The sequence below is a fragment of the Rhagoletis pomonella genome, unplaced genomic scaffold, assembly GCF_013731165.1.
Source record: "Rhagoletis pomonella isolate Grant_MI unplaced genomic scaffold, Rhpom_1.0 Rhpom_scaffold_00004, whole genome shotgun sequence".
NCBI lineage: Eukaryota > Metazoa > Arthropoda > Insecta > Diptera > Tephritidae > Rhagoletis > Rhagoletis pomonella.
Window position 1 is genome coordinate 49,834,101 of NW_023458558.1, and position 19,250 is coordinate 49,853,350.

Consider the following 19,250-nt stretch of genomic DNA (forward strand, 5'->3'; position numbering starts at 1 on the left):
TCTTTTACAATAACCACCTTCTCCTAAGAGACGCTGCAGAGATCCACCAGTCAGAACATTAGATCTTCTGAAAGTTCGTGATAGTAGACACCTCCTCCAACTCTCTCATGCAGCTTCCATCCGTCTGTGACCCTTACTCCAGATACTACCAATCCCCCATTCATATCTTGTAGGGACGTGCGTAAAAAAGTATCCGTTTGGGGCCAGGCTCAGAACACTGCGTTCGATTTCTTCCGCTACGAAGTCGGAGCTTTTTGAATTTTCGAGTGACCGTACGCTGGGTTGGAAGAGTACCCAGAGCTCCGCTGATTACAACGAGGCCCTTTGTACGCGCTCTAGCTTCCTAACAAGAGTTGACTTTTCCTTGATGGCTTGATTATAGTCTGCTACCTAAAAATTTACTTTAAACTACAGTTATTCATTGCATTTGTAAACAAATTTAGTTCAAGGAGCTTATGGTTTTATAATCCAGTTGTATAATAAAAGAATTTTTTGGAACTACAAATTTTGCGTGTGAAGATTTAGTAGGGCTTTTTAACTTGCACTACTTTCAATCCCACTCTCATTAGAAAACTTTGCATACACTTACTAAAAACTTCGTTACAAAAGTGGCACAACCTTGCAAGGTAATTAAGCAAACAGCCCCGTAAATATTTAGCCCTCATGCGAGTATTAAACAAAAACAGCCTTTTTATTTTAATTTTAATTTTAATTTAATGTATTACGCACACTTTTTACGTTAGTCCATTTAAGTTTAACTGTTCCACAGTGAAATTATTAAATAATATTTTAGGTAGAATTAATAAGTTCTTATTTTTCTTTGCTTCCATGTATTCATACCTTTTCGTACGCAGTTCGAAGGCAGTGACATCAAACTCGACCGCAAGGTGGGCGTCTTTGTCACCATGAATCCCGGCTATGCAGGCCGTACGGAGTTGCCGGAATCAGTGAAAGCGCTCTTCAGGCCGGTGACCTGCATTAAACCGGATTTAGAGTTGATCTGCTTAATATCGCTTTTCTCTGATGGATTTTTAACAGCCAAAGTAAGTAGCGCATATTACACATATTAACACGCATACATATACGACCATATTCACATTCAATATTTTGCCACTTAAGCATTCAAAATACATGCTTACCCACACATTCTTGAGCAAAATTAAATGCAGCCTATGTACGAGTATGTGTGTCTGTACATACATACATAAGTACATCTAACAAAATGTGAATCATTAACTTTTAACTACTCTTAGTTGGCAATGCCGACTTTGTTTATTATTGCTGCTCGTTGTTGTTCTTGTTACTGGCTGTTGGTTGCCAGCGCGCTTTATTGCGCCCACAATGACTTCATATGCTTATATTTTAATATCATCATAACAATAATGCGATTATTAAGTTGCCAAAATGTGGTGTGGCGTTGTATCCAAACTCCAACGACAAAGTGGCAGCAGCAGTGGCAGTAACAGCAGTGTTGACAGCAACAATGGCGACGTCGGCAGATGAACGACAAATTTTAAACAGGAACCACACTTGTTTGGCGCAATAGAAGTTAAATTTCCGCGCAACCATACAAACTCACCTACACTCACTCACTTTAAGTTCGCCATTAGCATGCAGCTTACTTACACCTCCCCCACCTTCGCAACTTAACCACAACCACATACCGCACACCAATGACGCGCACATTGCGTCTTTGGAATATTTACATAAAAATAACGATAATTACTCTTAAAGGTTCTGGCAAAGAAAATGACAGTACTCTACAAGCTGGCTGAGGAGCAACTCTCCAAGCAATGCCATTACGATTGGGGTTTGCGTTCGCTAAATGCGGTGCTGCGTATGGCAGGCGTAATGAAACGTACGTCGGAGGATCTACCTGAGGCTGTTGTACTAATGCGTGTGTTGCGTGACATGAACTTTCCGAAGTTTGTCTTTGAGGATGTGCCTTTGTTTTTGGGGCTTATTAAGGTAAGCGCAAATGTATTTAGATGTACATACATACATGGAAGTGTGTGTGTGTGTGTGTGTGTGTGTGGCGTTGCCGTAGGCGCATTTTGTCAACGCAACGCTGAGGTGTTGCAGCTTACGCAAGCAACTATGCTAAAAGTAATACAATATACAGGTGCATGAATAGATACACATACATTACATATGTATGTATGTATGTGCACATTTATCTACATACATACATATTGCATGCTTAATAATAAAGAGCTGTAACTCAAAATCTACGTTTTTGGCGATTTCATTATGCATATAATAAGCTTGATAAGTAGAATATGTTCAGTTTAATAGATAACCATACTTCGCAACTATGGCGAAGATATGTGTCTTTGCATCTGTCTTTTTGTATACCAACATGTATGAATTGATAAAACTTTTATTGCGTTTTCCAACAAAACTGAAATTTTGAAATACTTCGTTATCATATTAATGGTGCGATATATATGCAATGAGTATGTACATATGTAGTGCGTATATTAGGATGCCTGACTTAATGAAAGTCACTTTCATAATTCAACCAAAATATATGGTGCCAATTTAAGCTCAAGGTACCATCAACAAGCTACATACATGGTATCCTCCAACAACAATGAACAGTGCCATAGGCAATAAGGTTTTCTGCTTGTTAAGAACTTTTGCATGGGCCACTGCAAAAATATCGTTGAAAAGCAAAAACGAGTATTTTACAGATGGGTTCAACTAATTAGAACCGAAATTCAAAATGCTATTGTTTGCAACTTATGTTTATTTATTTATTTTTAATAATTTTTATTTAAAATGTAATTGAATCTAAAACAGAAATCACAATATTAAAAGTTTAAAAGCTTGCATAAATTTAAAAAAAAATTGATTAAACTTAAAAAAATTGTCAGCAAAATTTTTAATTGGAATATTTAAAAAATTTTGGGGCTTGCAGTTTTGTAGCCCATTCAATTTCAGTATAAGAGAGTGCAAGTTTCAAGTTGTTTAAAATTACCGTTGATTTTTTAAATTTTTTTTTGTTGAGCGTGTCACTGTTGACAGTTACAAGTTTGAAAAAGTAGACGACTTTGTTTATTTGGAAACCAGCATTCACGCTGATCAGCATTGAAATCCAACGGAGAATCACTCTTGCCTACAAGTGCTACTTTGGACTGAGTAGGCAATTCAGTAGTAAAGTTCTCTCTCTCTCTAGGTCATGTCGTTCGAATAGACCGAAATGCTCCAGCTCTGAAAGTGTTCAACGCGGATCGCGATGCTGGTAACAGAGCAGAGGAAGGCCTCCTCTGTATTGAAGAGACAATGTGGAGAAGAACTTGGCTTCACTTGGCATTTCCAATTGGCGTCAGTTGGCACAGAAGAGAAATGACTTGTGTGCTCTTTTGGACTCTGCCGAAATCGCTTAGGCGGTTACAGCGCCAATAAAGAAGACGAAGAAGAATAAACACATATATATTTCATGAATTTCTGTCCCCAACTAGTTTGACTTCATTGCCTTTTACCGAAAACACTTAACACGGCAATCTCGTAAGGAGTGGCACTCTTCCACACTGCATTATTTTTCGAAAGCAAGCAACTGCATTTAGGGCTAACTTTCTCTTTGATGGTTGCGAGCGCAGATGTTGGTTATCGATATGAGCATTAAATACTCGCTTATATCCACCACACTTCTTTTAGTTTTTATGTTAAGAAGTTCTTAGTATAATTTTCCTATCATTTTAATATTTGGTTCATTATCTAAGAAAGGAAAACCGCAAATAACACTTACTAGAAAATTTAATTAAATATGTAAGAACTTTATGCGCATTTTTTTACACAATTTCGTTCAAGTTTTACTAACTTAATTGCATTTTCCGTATAAAAAACTTTTTTCGTATAGCTTGTTTTTCAATAATATACTAACAAAATTAGCCATCAAAAAAAAAGAAGCCGCAGGTGAATTTCATATACTCGTACACATTTAAAAAGAAATGGCTAAAATAAATGGAACTTTCCATTATGCAATAGGTTCCTGAGTTTAAAATGTACATTAAGCTTAACATTTGCAGGCAATGGCAAAGTACTGAATGAAGGTGCAAAAATTCTTGGTGAACCATGGCGTATACGTTACATAAAGATCGTTCATGCATCGTTGGCTCCCTTGTGCATCACTGTTTTAGATGTTATTCGCAAACTGGAATTGATCCCAGCTAGCAGTGCGCACTTCTAACCACGACACTACCAAGATAGAATATCAAATATATTTGTATAATCTTTTAAATTCGAATGATTTTCAAAATATATCTTGTTTTCGTTTCAGGACTTATTCCCCGGCATTGACTGCCCACGAATTGGATACCCGGACTTCAATGCTGCCGTGCGGCACACGCTCGTCAGCGACGGCTATGTACTTTTAGCAGATCAGGTAAGCTATAGCGCACAAAAAACTAGCTCTGCCCTAAAATTTCCCTTTCCGCTTGCTTGTCCACGAGCTAAAAAGTGGCAGCGCAAATCCTTAGTGCTTCTTTGTTGTCACTTCTTAATTCGCGCTGACACTTTTCAAGTTCTTTGTATAGTCAACAGCTTGACACTTGAGAGCTTAGTCAAGAACTTAAAAAAAAAAAATATGGACTAGAATATCCCTTGAGGCTCTCCACCAACGGTGTTCAGAAAAAAAAACAAAAAAAAACTAAAAAGCTCAAGAACCATTTTAAATAGAGCGTAACAATGTAGCGTTTTGTCAATCTTTAGCAAGTGGCCGCTTCACATGATTTGAATTGTGCGAGAAAGGTAGTTGGCAAGCGCGGAAGACAAATAGAATAAAGTGGAGAGTAGACAAGACGTAAGGCAATTGCATGAAAAATAGCGCATCGCTATTTGCTTCATCGTCTTTTGCCTGCGAAGCGAACTGCTGCTTTGCCTTAGCGTGCCTTCTTTTATTTCTACTTCCTCCGCGGGCGTTGATGAGCGGTTTTCCGCTTTGAGCTTCACCGTTAAAACAAAGCTACAAGAGCTGACACTTTGACGTGCTGCACAAAGAGATTCGCACTTTTCAACGGAGGAATATTGCAAAATATTTTAGTAATTATTTTTCAAAAAAAACAGTAAAAAAAACCCCATTTGGCCTCTCTCTTTCAACTATGTATTTTCAAATGCAAACACAAAACTGTCCATCATCGCTTGTCGGCCACGTCCATTTGCAACTCATCAACTCATCAACTGGTCAACTGCTTAAATGGATGACTGCGACTTACTCGAACTTAATGGCCTGCCCTTGACGCCTGTTGCCCATTCAATGCCACCACCTCAATGCAACCCACCCAATACAGGAGGATAAAGTGGTGCAAATGTATGAGACCATGATGACCCGACACTCGACTATGATTGTTGGTCCAACAGGTGGTGGCAAGACTGTCGTCATAAATACACTAATTAAGGCACAATGCCACATGGGCTTGCCCACCAAGTGCACCGTACTTAACCCCAAGGTGAGTTGAATTTTACTTGATTACCTACTAGCACCTATACATATGTACATACATACACTGCATAGCATAACACAGTGGCGTTGGCAGCAACTAAGCAACAAAAACAACAAACACAAGTTAAGTAGCCAACTTTATAGAAGCCATAAAAAGCGAACAGCTCAAATGTCCAACAAAAAGAGGCAACACCAACAACAATAACAAATAAGACATGAGAGATTTGCAGCTGATTGTTGCTGCTGGCTAAGAGGTGATAGCTGGCAACAGGCAACTGCTTTACGGCTGCAATGGCTTTTGTGCCTTTTGCTTTGATCCCTCTGGCCAAGCGGCCAAACCGGCCAGCATCCATCCAAGCAACCAAGCAACCAACCAACCAACCAACCAACAAGCCAGCCTTGATTCAACTATCAGGCTGTGTGGTATGTTGCTGAAGCATCTGCCGCTTCTTTTCTAGCAGCCTTTGTCATTTGTCCGGTTGGCTTCCGCTTACGCTCATTCAACCTAACAGCCACCCGCCCCTTTTCCGCCGCACAAGGTATGCAAGCTTGTATTGCATTCGTTCCATTTTTTCGTTGTTGTTGTTGCTGCTTGTAGCCCGGATGGTGGCTTGTAAAGGTGGTTCCGGTTATTAGCCGAGGCTTTTGTAATTTGCGTAATTGCCCTGCAACCTTCACACAACTCGTCCAACAATTGTGTAAATACGTTTTTTCTTATTTTTAATTCCCATTTAATTACTTAAGTCCATTATAGACAATGATTCGAAATTGCTTTTGCAAGCAGGTTAGCAGCTTTCAAGGTATATTCAATTGTAAGTCACAATCTCTTAATAAACGCCGTTCAATTTTATATTGAAATTTGCAAATAATAGCAAATACTAGCGTAAAGAAAAGCGATTCTACGGCTCTCCTAGTTGAATATAGTACTACAAAAAAAAATCAAACCTTGCAATTAAAATGTACTAGTAGTCGAGAATTTTCAAAAGAATTATGTGTGTTGGAGTACTCCCCCGTGTTTGGGCGCGACTGCTAACACCAGGCGCCTAAATGCATGCTATGCACTGGCATATGAATGTACATTTACGTATTTGGAGAAAGAAATCATATGCCATCAGGTACTTCGTTTATTATATATATTAAAAATCTTGTCTAAATCCGTGGTTAAAATATCTCTTTCCAATCATAATATCAACTTCCCTTTATACTATGTATAGAAGATAGTAAGTTTAAATAGGTGGCAACCCTACTTAAAAAATAATAAAGTTTTTGTACATGCGAAGGCCATGCACTTGCATCTGGTATCTCGTTTTATAGTCCAACGAACGGCGAAAATCTGTTAACATTTTCATAGGTGGCAACCCTACTCCGAAAAATTGTGCATTATTGAAAATCTCAATATATGAATTTATTTTCAAAAACAAAGTGATTTCATAAATAAATCAACATTAAAAAATCAATATCCCCGATTCATCATTAGCCAGTCGTTTTTCTCATAACACTTTCCGCGCTTTGGAATAAAATCGTCAAACATTTTCTTTTGCGGATCGTACTATCATCGCTTTTCAAGGTGCAGCAGTAGTCAGCAAGCGCATGGAGGTTTGACTTCCTATCATTCCGCTTCTCCATAGTGGCGATTTGCCAACTGAAGTATCTTCTAAGCGCATGCGCAACGTATCGTAAATGCGACGATATGAAGTAGCAAGTTTTCTATACGCACACATTGGTTTGTTTGATTTCCTTTTTAGCATGGTGGAGTTAATTAGAGCGAGAAGAAATATTTTGGCACTGCCTTATTTGAAAATTTGCCTATAAAATTTGACTATAAGGCAGCTGAATGTCCGAAAAAAAACCGAGAAAGCTGTTCTATTACTTCGCCTGTTATTGTAAGTAGAATTTTTTGTCCGGGTAAACCAATCAATTTTTAATTTATCAGTCGGTTAGAATTTAAAATGACACAATTTTGTTCAGAATATTTGTAATTTTAAATATTAACAGTCTTATAAATATTAAAATTGATTGGTGTACAAACAATTTTCTACGTAGAAATAGAGAGCTTGTTACTTCACATATGTACATACATATATGAGCGCCTGGTTTTGAAAAATGAAACTATCGATTTGACAATAAAAATACTGGTCATAAAAACAGATCGCGGGAAAATGGTCACACATTTTTGGTTATTTAAACACTTGTTTTATAATATGCATGTACATAAATCATCGATTAAGTAATGAAAGCTGCTACATACAATTGGGCAGTTGTTAAATGTGAACATTAGGCTGGTCCAAAATAAGTTAAGTCGAAATTTTGGGATCTAGGATTGTTTTATATCGAAAAAATATCCCTATTTTTTATTTTGTAATTAAAAAAAATATTTAGAGGTCGCTCAAAGCGCTCAAAGTTTTCCATGTACATATTTTATATGGGAAAAAAGCAACTTTTCGTAGAATTCTGGAAAAGCAATGTTTTTCGTTCTCTTTATGAGGCTTCGAATAACAATGCCCAATTATTTATTTAACCAATTTTTAATACTAAAAATTTTATTTATCCCCCATTGCATTTTCTGGCATTTTCTGGAGTGTTTGCGGACCTATAAAATATAGTTACTACGAAAAAAATTTTAAATAAATAATTGAGTGTTATTATCTCCTTAAAAGAAACTTCCGATGGAAAGTGCTTTTTTCCCGATATAAAATACATGAGAACTATTTTTGATTTCAAAATAAAAAAATAGGGGGTATATTTTTTTCGATACAGAACATTCGTAGGGGGTGAAGGTCGACCTATCTCGGACGGAAGAGATTGGGTGAAATAATGCTGAAGTGACAGTCCTTGGCCAAGTATAAATCTATGACCACGCGCCTTTTTTCGTAAAATGTATGCGTCTTTTTTCACCGCCCCTTTATTCGTGTCTAGTGGCGATATATGTATATACAGTATCGCAGTTTTTCCTTTTTTATTGCTGCCATTCAAAAATAAATTCGATTTCTTTCTCCTTTGCATATTTTAATTTTATTTAATTTGAAGCTGCTGTTTGCAGCTGCAGTTTTTTTTTTACTGCGAAATAAGCGCCAGAGTGCGAGTCCGAGCAATGTTCATCGATATCGCCCGTCGCCTATTCAATGCACATCATACCTCAGTGTATTATTATAAATTGGTTATTGTTGTTGTTGTAGCTATTTTTTCTGGTGCGACCGCTGCTGGATACTGATGCCGACTTTTATTTTATTGCTGTTATGCCAGGGTGTATGTATGTATGTATGTATATTTAAATATTTTGTTGCACCCAAACATATGCAATAAACATAAATTTAAGCGTATGCGTATGTATACAATCGTGTGGCGACGTTGTACTCTTTGTTGTTGTTGCGCCTGCATCCTGATTTATATAATATTTTTTCGCTTTTTGTTGATTTGCTTGTTTTTGCTGCCAATCGATTTTATTTACAATTTTTCGGATACCTTAATTTTGATGCGAACAATTTTTATTAATCGCAGGCCTGCTCGGTAATCGAATTATATGGTTACCTCGATATGGATACACGCGATTGGATTGATGGATTATTTTCGAATATTTTCCGTGAGATGAATAGACCGACCGAGCGAGAGGTAAAATGGAAAAGCAATGTATATATTCAGATTTATATGTATGTATGTGTACTATGAAGATACATACATACACATACAAATACGCACACGCATTTTAATTATTAACGTTTATACTACGTCAAATCATTACGAATGTGCACCGAATACATTTGCGACGCATAGTGTATTATGGCTGATATTCTAGGGTTATATTTATTCGACAGACTAAACATTTTTTTATGAAAACTAGACGCACAGACTACGTACATGAATTTTTGTAAGTCCAGAAAGCCTTTACTCTCCTTATTGTCATTCTTCTTGGAATGCATTACAGCTGCGCCACTTTACTCAATCCCGAATCTGGCATCCCCGTTCGCGCACTCCAGGTGAATGTGAGCAACCCATGTGAGATATGCGGTAACTCACTCGGGTGAAGTCTTGTTTCACAGCAGAAAGAGAGGGGGCCTGGAAGGAGCCACTCAGCTTTATTCGGTTTTAAGTTGAGCAGCATCTGCAACTGCAATTTTAAAACAGGTGGCAACTCTTAAATTTTTGTTCTTCTATATTTTAAGTTAGACATTAGGCAACATACCGATGAAAACTGCATTCGATTACATGCATTAGTATCCGCGTGATACGCGTACAAACATACAAACAAAATTTCTAAGAATCGTTAATTCGATTTGTTTTGCTTTAATGAAGACCCCCATATAAATTGTTCTTTAGTATGTATAATGTACAGACTGTACATCCTGTTACAATTCTATTATATGTAGATATAGATTAATCTTTTAATTCTTTATTTCTTTTTTTTTCGTCTCGTAAGCTTTAGCAAGGCATCAGCTGACTGCGTCCCGACTCTCTTCCCTGTGTAGGCGTTTTCATTGTTCATGCTTCAGTGCCAGCACGGGAATGACTTAGAGAGTGCGGCTTTTGTACGACGAGAGAGGACTTTACTTCTCAATTGCCTGCCCAGTCCAAAGTAGCAAGATTGGTTCTTCTTTGTCTTTCAAGGCTGACATTATTCCTAACTTAACGAAGTTGTCCGTTTCTTCGAAATTGTAGTTGTGAGTGCGGAGTTGGGAATGGGATGATTGTTTGCCTGATGACGGGGAATACTTTCTCTTATCTTGTGTTGCTAGACGCACATTTTTTTTCTACACAGGGACACAGTTATATTGTAGACCTTGACCTTTCGTCGAAAAAGCTGAATTCCGACGGTGTTTTGAAAGATCGCTTTACTACCCAACCTGACATTATAATCGCCAAGCACGCTTTTAATATAGTAACGAAAAAGCGCTCGTAAGTGTGCTACAAGTGGTTTTAGAAGACGTCTTTGTTCGCCTTGTTCTGCTCTTTTGTCAAGGTGGTAGGGCAATTAGGCGAGGTCTTGAAGAAATTAGGGAGTTTGGTGAGAAACTTGTTCACAAGGGTGAACGATAGTACTCGGTGACGACGTCTCTCTCTCACCACAGATCCTGCACCGAATTTGCGATCCTTTACATGGCAGCTGTAGTAGACGCCGCAAGTGCCCACCCATTTTTTGCCTAAAGGGCATCAATCAACTGGCTAGGGCACTCTCCCCCATAAAGAGCTCGTACCGTCATCGAAAGAAGATGGTCTTATCTGACTCTCTTTATTTTGCCTTTCATTGGAACTTTGTTTCATGTAGCGAGTTCCACACCTAGTCCATTACCAACACCAGACGCCCAGATGAATGTGCTCTGGGAAAGTTTCAGCATTTTATTTCGTTCAGTTTCTATCCACTAGGAAAACACTTTTTCTAAATTCTGCTCATATTAATATCTATCTATCTTCATAGAGGGCGCAATAGACACCAAGACATCGTGAATTAAGCCAGTTCAGTACTACGAATTCCAAATTGTCTGGAGGAAAAAATTCCCAAAGCCTTCCTAGCTCTTTCCATATGACCTATGAGTGCTTATCCATGTTTTGTGATATAATCAACTCTGAGAGCTACTACTGGTCAAATAATATACTTTCGTCATTTGGCCAGATGCTCCACGGTTGCCATTTTTTACGCGTCATAATTTAAATTTCTAATAATCTGGATATAGTTTTGATGAACACAATTTGTTTTTTTTAAATCGTATACAAAATAACGGGCGCTTATATTGACTGACTCCAAAAGAAAATCATTACATTCGCTAACAGTTCATTTCCACCAAGCCTTAACTGCAGTTTATGCCTACTGGAAAAAAACAGATTACAACTCGAGAAGGTAGTTGTTCACATTAATTACAAGCAAATTAAAAGAAAAAAAGCAAAAATTAAGAAATAAACCTTGCCGATCACCTCTCGTTAAAATTATTGCAACTTATCTAAGCTCTTAGCTGTAGTTAAGCGTTTGGTGGAAATGAGCTATAACATCTAAAGTGCTTAAGGACCCAACGAGTTTTTTCAGGTGGGCTTTAGTAAACTGGAAAAATTTTCAGCTTTAAAAGACGAAATTTTTGCAAACAATGAAAAATACAAGCCTGCAATGTCATTCTTACGCAGTCGATAAAATAAATTCACTTACTCAACACACTGTGCATCTACGCAACGCTTACATATAGCCAATAAATGCTGGATCAACCTACCCCCGAAGATTGCACATACAGTAACAGTCACCATTTATTATTGTTACTGTCGTTGCAGCGGCATTTAAATTTTAGCTGGCAATTTTTGTATGCAGCGTTGGTGGTTGCAGGTGCAAATTTGATTGGCACATTTCGACTTAAAATTGATTGACGTGCATTGCATTTGATTGTGCATTTTTATGTGGCATAAGTAAGCAAAAAACGCAAAATTCTATAAAAAAAAAATTGGAATGATCACAAATATAGCAAGCATTTCGCACGTTTGACCTATCCGCAGGCAAGTTTGCTTTGTATGTGAATTTTTTTATGTAGTGACCGCACTCAACGCTTGCACCTTTTACATGGTGCACAAATCTCAAAATTTCCGCGGAAATGATTTTATGTCAATGCCAACTACTAGCACTCGAAGACACTTTGTGTGAGTTGTGGCTTTGACGACCTTACCTGCTAAGCTAGAGCTTCACGGGCGCTGTACTTGACACATCTTGAAGAAAATTGCATTGCGAAACGCTATTTAGCGCTTTTTTGTGCGGCGAAGCGAAAGCCAAACAAAAACAAACGAAAAAAAAAACGAAAGAACAAATACAGAAACTAAGGGGCGTAGATTACCGCCTTGTCGAAGTCAAGAGCTCTTCGTTGTCGCGCACATACGCCGTGCACGATGCACTTGCACTTCACTCCGCCACTGAGCTGCGACAGATTTTCTGCGCTGTCAAAGCTGTCATGTGGCTGGGATAAGCGGCGCGTTGTCAATGTGACACGACACAAACGACAGTTGCGCGCCGCTAGCCAAATTCATCACTGCAGCACCCGCCGTGCAGCTACTGCAAGCGCTCGCTTATAGCACATGCATGCAAAGTTAGCAGCAGTGGTTTTCCTTGCCGCTACCGCATCATCAGCCAAGTGGAAATTACACTTGCAAGATGCGCTAATAAATCCCGTAGCGTCACAGCTGCTGCGTCGCTGTTCTAACATAACAAAACAATAGAGTGACAAGCGCACACCTGTGAGCCCGACACCTACCTACACAGAACTTGTTTGCCAGGTACTGCGAATACAAAAAAAAAAAACAAATACAAAATGTCAAATGCGATAGCAATGTCAGTCAGTTTTGGGCGCTAGATGGCGCAATGCACTCGCTTGTGTGCGTCCAAACAACAACGATGTAACAGGCAATCAGGCATTCGCTCATCACTTGCTATTCCGCTTCGCGTAATTTCCGCTTGCTCGAGGTCGACGCTGCTTTTCAATCGCGCCATAATTGGTGGCATAATACCTACAGGCTACATATGTACATATGTATGTAGTAGCTGCAGCAACGGGATTACATGACAGGTGACAAGTGACAAACTAATGCAATCAGCCTAATGCATGCTTCCGCTGCGGTCGCAACCCTTTCGATTCCTTCACTACCATTTTTTTTTTGTTGTTTCTGCTACTAATTTTACCTTCAATCGGCAGGAACGACGGTACGTCTGCTTCGATGGGGACGTGGACGCGCTGTGGATTGAGAACATGAACTCGGTTATGGATGATAATAAGCTGTTGACATTAGCGAATGGCGAACGCATCAGATTGGAAAGTTACTGCGCGCTGCTATTTGAGGTAAGTGCAAGTGCACAAGCGCACACACACAAGGCGCCTGCTACGAAGGACACACTCTTTTGTTTGGCGCATTGCTCGGGAGGAAATGTGCAAAATAGCAGGTGCCTTTGGTATTTGTTAGCCTCGGATGTCAGCGTAAGCTGTCATACCAGCCTACACAACCTTAAAAATCATACAAAAGCAAAAAAAAACAGTATAACCTCAGTGATAAATAGCTTTGTAATGAGTGTTCATTCCTTCGTGCGAAGCAACTACATATAACCAGCCGTCCTCCCCCTCTGAAATGGAGGGAAATGTTCTTTAATGAAAACCGCATGAATTTTCCTACTAAATCGGGGATGCTCTATTCTTTGGTATTATTACCGACTTCCGGTTTCGACCGAAAGTTAATTTTTTTAAATAAGATATATATGTTTTTCGTACACATTCGGATTCTAATGATAAAAATGCCTTACTTTTGTTTCAAATTTTTTTTCACAGAAGTACAACCAAAAGATAGAGCATCCTCGACCCGGTAACCTTTGTTTTTTCTTCGTTTTTGAATAAAACGTGTTCACTCATTTAAGAAGATCAGGACGAATTGAAGTTCTCCGGTCATTTAGAGGATAAAACAGGCACTTCCGAGGAAAATGTTTCAAACAAATTTACTTATTTTTTTCCTTAGAATCCGAATCTGTCGTAAAAACATGTACCTATACCTAATTTGAAAAAAAGAACTTCCGTTCAGTTTAACCCACTTACGGTCGAAACCGGAAGTCGGTAGTAAATACCACCAAAACATAGAGCTTCCCCGATTTAGTGGGTCTAATTTTTGCGGTTTTCAATCAAAATCATTTCCCTCCAACTCAGTTGGGGTGGACGGGTGGTCGTGGACACCCTGTATACGTCGCCCTTCTATTCAGCATGTTATTGCAACTTTCTCACTCTCCTCTCCTTTCAGGTCGGCAACTTGTGGTATGCCTCGCCAGCCACTGTTTCTCGCGCTGGCATGGTTTATGTGGATCCGAAAAATCTGCGCTTCGCGCCCTACTGGCAACGCTGGCTGTTGACACGCCCTGAAGGCGAGCACGAGATATTGAATGTAATTTTGCTTGATTTCCCTTTTTATTACTTCGATTTTCATTTCGCTTGGATTCATTTTTTTTAAGGATTTTTACGAGAAAATAATTGTGCAATCGATTGCTTTCATCTTGGAGGGTGTAGATGGCACCTCCCAGGGCAATCCTTTGAAAATGGTCATTCCACAAACGGAATTGAATATGGTGGTGCAATTTTGCTACATGTACGATGCTCTGCTGCCCGTGTACACAAATGTGGATGACATAGCAACGGAAGCACCGGAGGCGACTATGTACGATCAAGATTCGATTGAGTGTGGATTTATACAGGTAAGAATGGGACATTTATTAATTAACACATTTCCCCAAATTGTGCTAATACATATGTAGTACAAAAAGACTCATAAAGCAGCTATATGCCAGATTTTATTTTCACTATATTTTACAGTGCGTTTATAATTCACTGGGAGCTACACTGATTGAAGGAGACAAACCAATTTACGATGAGTTCGTGAAACGCATTGCTGGCTTCCCTGCCGTAACAGATACGCCGGAAAAGCCAGCAACCGGGGGACAACTACCCAACAGTAAGCCTACACTTTACGAATATTTCTATAGCCGCGAGAAGGCTTGTTGGATCGCTTGGGAATGGATGGTGCCTGAGTATGTCCACGATCCTGAGATGAGATTTAGTGAAATTGTCGTGCCAACTGTTGATAGCACACGCACCACTAGAACGCTGGCATTGATGAGTGAGGTACGTATGTACACTAGGGTGGTCCAAATTAAGTAAAGTCGGAATTTTAATGCTATCACCCCCTAGGATTATTCTATATCGAAAAAAATAAACGCCCTATTTTTTTATTTTGAAATCAGAAAATATTTATAGGTCGCTCAAAACGTTCAAATATAGGAAAATAAACAACTTTTATTTTTCGAAATTAAAAATTATTCTCTTCTGAAGACTTTCAATAACAACACCCGATTGCTTTATTCGGCCACACATGTGAATCACAATCGTCATTTATGTATATAGAGACATACATTCTCGTTCAACATATCGAGCCATAACCGTCAAAAAAATCGAAAGAAACCTATTTATAAAAATTTTTCGCTTTGATACAGAATATTTCCAGCGCATCTAAATATATTTCTGCATCAAAAGAAAAGGTTTAAACAAATGGGGCAAACATTTTTTTCACGGTTAGAGCTCAATATAGAGGCTTAGCTAATATTTACTTATTTTTTTTGCATGTACGCCGACTGTTGCTGCTCTGTCACCGTCAATGCGCCATCGCTCCTACCTCGGAATTTGCTGCCGTTGCCATTGGCGTCCGTTTAGATCAAGCGGCCGGTGCTGCTTGTCGGCGAAGCGGGTACTTCAAAGACTGCCATGATTTCACAGTATTTACGTAATTTAAATCCAGATTCAAATGTGAGTGAAAAAAACCTTTTAACGCTTGAAAAGATGCATAGCTTAATATAAAAAGGCCCTAACTCATTTTCGTTTAAAAGTCGGTAGACTTCCAAAATGTAAAAATAACTACAACAGTATAACACAAGTTACAGTTTTCAATAAAAAAAATAGCATATTAAACAAATTTAGAGCTTAAAATTTTGATTTTCTATTAAGGTAATAAATCACTTCCCAAAGAAATAAATGTTAAATAGGGCTTTTTTATATTAAGGTAACGATGTGTATGTACCTAAAGGTGAACGCCGCCGCCGAGTTACCAAACATCAAAAAGCGTCATTATGGCGCACTCGCTGAAACCGTATTGAAAAGCAAAAAAGTTTTTTTTAATTTTATTCGACATTTCTTAAATAATTATTTTGCGCGGTGGATCCAAATGGAAGCGAGCAAGAATTCAAATTTGTTATAATAATAATTTAAAAAAATTCAAAAAATATATAAAGAAAACCAGACCTTTTTCACTTCGTGTCAAATGAGTGATGTGTTTATATCTTTTTTCTAACCGATGCACACTGGGACCGCCTCATAAAAGCGGGTGCTCAAAATTCTGAAATCATTATCTTTCCATAAGACTCGCTTGAACTACATACGTTTTAAGAGTAAATTTTTGACGTCTTAACCCATTATTGGTCAGGCATTAACCCATTGGTGACCCAGTTTTTTGTAATGTCTTATGTTAAGTTAATTTGATTTTATTATTATGCAAATTATGAATAATTTAAACATTTTGCGACTTTTACTAAGCGCTGTGCGCATTAAAAAAAATGATTTTGAAAATTACACTTGCAAAAAATAGACGTTAGTTTATTTTTTTAACATAATTTTTTTTTAAACACATAATTCCAAAAAATATACACCAAAAAAAATAAATAAACTTCATTTTAGGTAATGGAAAAAACAAAATAACGAAATACCGCTTTCTTACAGTAACAATTTGATTTGCATATTTGAATTTCTCAATTAAAAAAAAAAATATTGTTCAAATTCGTCAAGTTTGGACACGCATATCTCCCAGCCGAAAAAAACGATAGTAAGCTGAGAAAATATCCCCAAATGTAGTATTTAATGGGAATAAACCAGTGTTTTTATTTTTCCAAAAAAAAGTATTTATTTTTTATTGAATTTTGAGCACGCTTGGCCCTTGTGTGCGATGTGAGAAATAAAAAAGCGGTTTAAAAACAAATTCAAGTCAATACACTTTTGAAATTCTGAGCGTATTGAAAGTTGGTTTATGCTTCCATTTTGAATCACAGCGGACTGGGTCAAAGCGCTTTATGTGTTGGTATAAACAAGGTATATAAATTCCGAAGATATAACGACAAATTTAAAAAGGCAACCCCCACGTTCGGCTTCAAATAAGTTTTTTCTTTCCAAATTGCATTACAAAATATCCTTTTTCTGGCCTATTATATATCAACGGCTGAGTGAAGAATCGATCTATATCGGCAGCCAGTTAAAAAACATTTCTTCTTAGAAAACTTTTCAAGGACTCCTATCTCAGAATTTGAAAACGCCTCATCGCAGCTACCGATTGAGTATATATTCTCAGTTGAGATAGGGCGCTTTTGAACCAAATTCTGAAATAGGGCGTTCATCAACCAAATTCTGATGTGGGCGTTTTTGAAAAGTTTTCTTGGATAGGGCGTTTTCGAACCGGCTGCCGAGATGGGTCGATCTTCCACTCAGCCAGAAATAAAAAAAATACAGCAAATAACAAAAAAAAAAATACAAAATTTACTTTTTGATTGATATGATGTATTTCATCGAATTTCAAGTTCCACATCATTTTTCTATAAACCAATTTTTGTTAGTTACAGCTTTTTGCATTTTAGGTGACGATAAAGTCACATGCATATCGTTGCGGCAGCAATGCTGTATGCACCTTCTTTGGCTGCGCACTTTATTAAATACGTTTGCTACTGTCATTGCTGTCAATGTTTTTTCTGGCAGTGTATGTACATACATACGTACACTTCTGTTTAACGTTGCTTGCTGCATCCACGAGCCATTCTATTTGGTGTTGTCAACAAACTTGCAACATACTAACTATACACCACTGCCGTACACTATTAATATGGTCCCTACATTGATTTTATTGGTGGCAGGCATGTCATGTTATTTCCCAATATTGTTGTAACCGTTGTAATGGCTTTTATTTGGTATTTGTATATACTGTGACTCTTTACTGCTGCTTTATGTGCCCATTGCACACGCACACATTCACATGATGCATAACCAAAGTGAAATTACATATTTTCCTGCTCTACTTATGTACATATGTACATATGTGCTTTGGCCTATTCCAGATCATACTGAATATTAATTTTTCATCGAGAACTTCATCAATGGATGTGCAGCGTACGCTCGAGGCGGCTGTGGAAAAGCGCACAAAGGACACTTTTGGCCCACCAATAGGCAAGAAGATTGCCTGCTTTATAGATGACATGAATATGCCACAAGTTGATGAGTAAGTCTAAACGAAATTTTCATTTTAACCAACATTATGTATGTACATACAACATTCATTCGCCTGCTCACCGCAACCAGCCATTTTAAGCTGCTTTGTGCCTGACTAGGCATTAAATTTTTAGCCAACGGTCGTGCACTAACATACGTTATTTATGTACGAATATCTACGTATAAGTAGTGGCGGAATGGTTTAAGTTCGGTGCGTGTGTGTGTGTGGTATTTATTATTAAAACGAACCATTACATACATACTTGTATACTCGGTAATTTTTTTTTTTGTGTGTACATAACTACATAGTAAAAATTTCAATAACAGTGGTTGTACATAGCTTTGTGAGTGGCAATCTCCAATAAAAGTGGGCTGCGTGCGAAGGATGGGAGGTAATAAGATCGATTGCTGAATATGGGCAGTGAAATTTAATTAAGCATAAAAAGCCTGCTGATAACGTATAAATGCAAAGGAATTTTTAGAAATGCATAGAATATCGAAATTTTGTGGACAACTGTGACTCAGTCGCTTTGCCTGCAATTTATGGCCAATAAATTGATGAGTTATAAACCGGAGCGTTCAAACTTACAGCTATATTTAGTATATTAGCAGGCGAAGAGATGAAATAATTTCCATAATAATTTGCAATGGTCCGAAATATGCACAAGTATTAAATAGCAGCCACTACTTAGAAATTTTTGTTAAAATCATGGATTCGAAAAATCAAATTAGCTTTTGTTCATTAGGCTATTTAATCAGATATGTACATAAGTATGTATGTAGTCGGATATGTTTTCGAATACAGGACAAATACTAATTTTGTAATTTTTTTCCACAAAAGCTAACAGATCTTAAAACCTGTTTTAATGACACCTTATTTATAAGTCTTGAAACATCATCCTTATTTGGCATATATTTTTCGATCGTTTGCGAAAGCGGCGTCCTACGAAATTTGTCATTATGATTAAGGGCCCATAAACCCACTTTAAGGATAAGGGGGTTTAAATACCCAAAATGTAAAT

At 37.8% G+C, this 19,250-nt stretch overlaps 1 protein-coding gene across 1 annotated transcript in view; it reads left to right on the top strand.

Moving 5' to 3' along the window:
• The window catches only part of LOC118737721 (dynein heavy chain 10, axonemal), a gene marked incomplete at its 3' end in the record, with an annotated part of 103,647 nt that overhangs the window by 50,716 nt on the left and 33,681 nt on the right, over positions 1-19,250 (top strand). Inside the window, 11 exon segments of the mRNA XM_036468428.1 lie at positions 855-1,043; positions 1,735-1,968; positions 4,283-4,387; positions 5,292-5,450; positions 8,942-9,052; positions 13,096-13,239; positions 14,180-14,320; positions 14,388-14,627; positions 14,746-15,054; positions 15,640-15,732; positions 18,078-18,238. Of these exon segments, the coding sequence (XP_036324321.1) occupies positions 855-1,043; positions 1,735-1,968; positions 4,283-4,387; positions 5,292-5,450; positions 8,942-9,052; positions 13,096-13,239; positions 14,180-14,320; positions 14,388-14,627; positions 14,746-15,054; positions 15,640-15,732; positions 18,078-18,238 (1,886 nt within the window).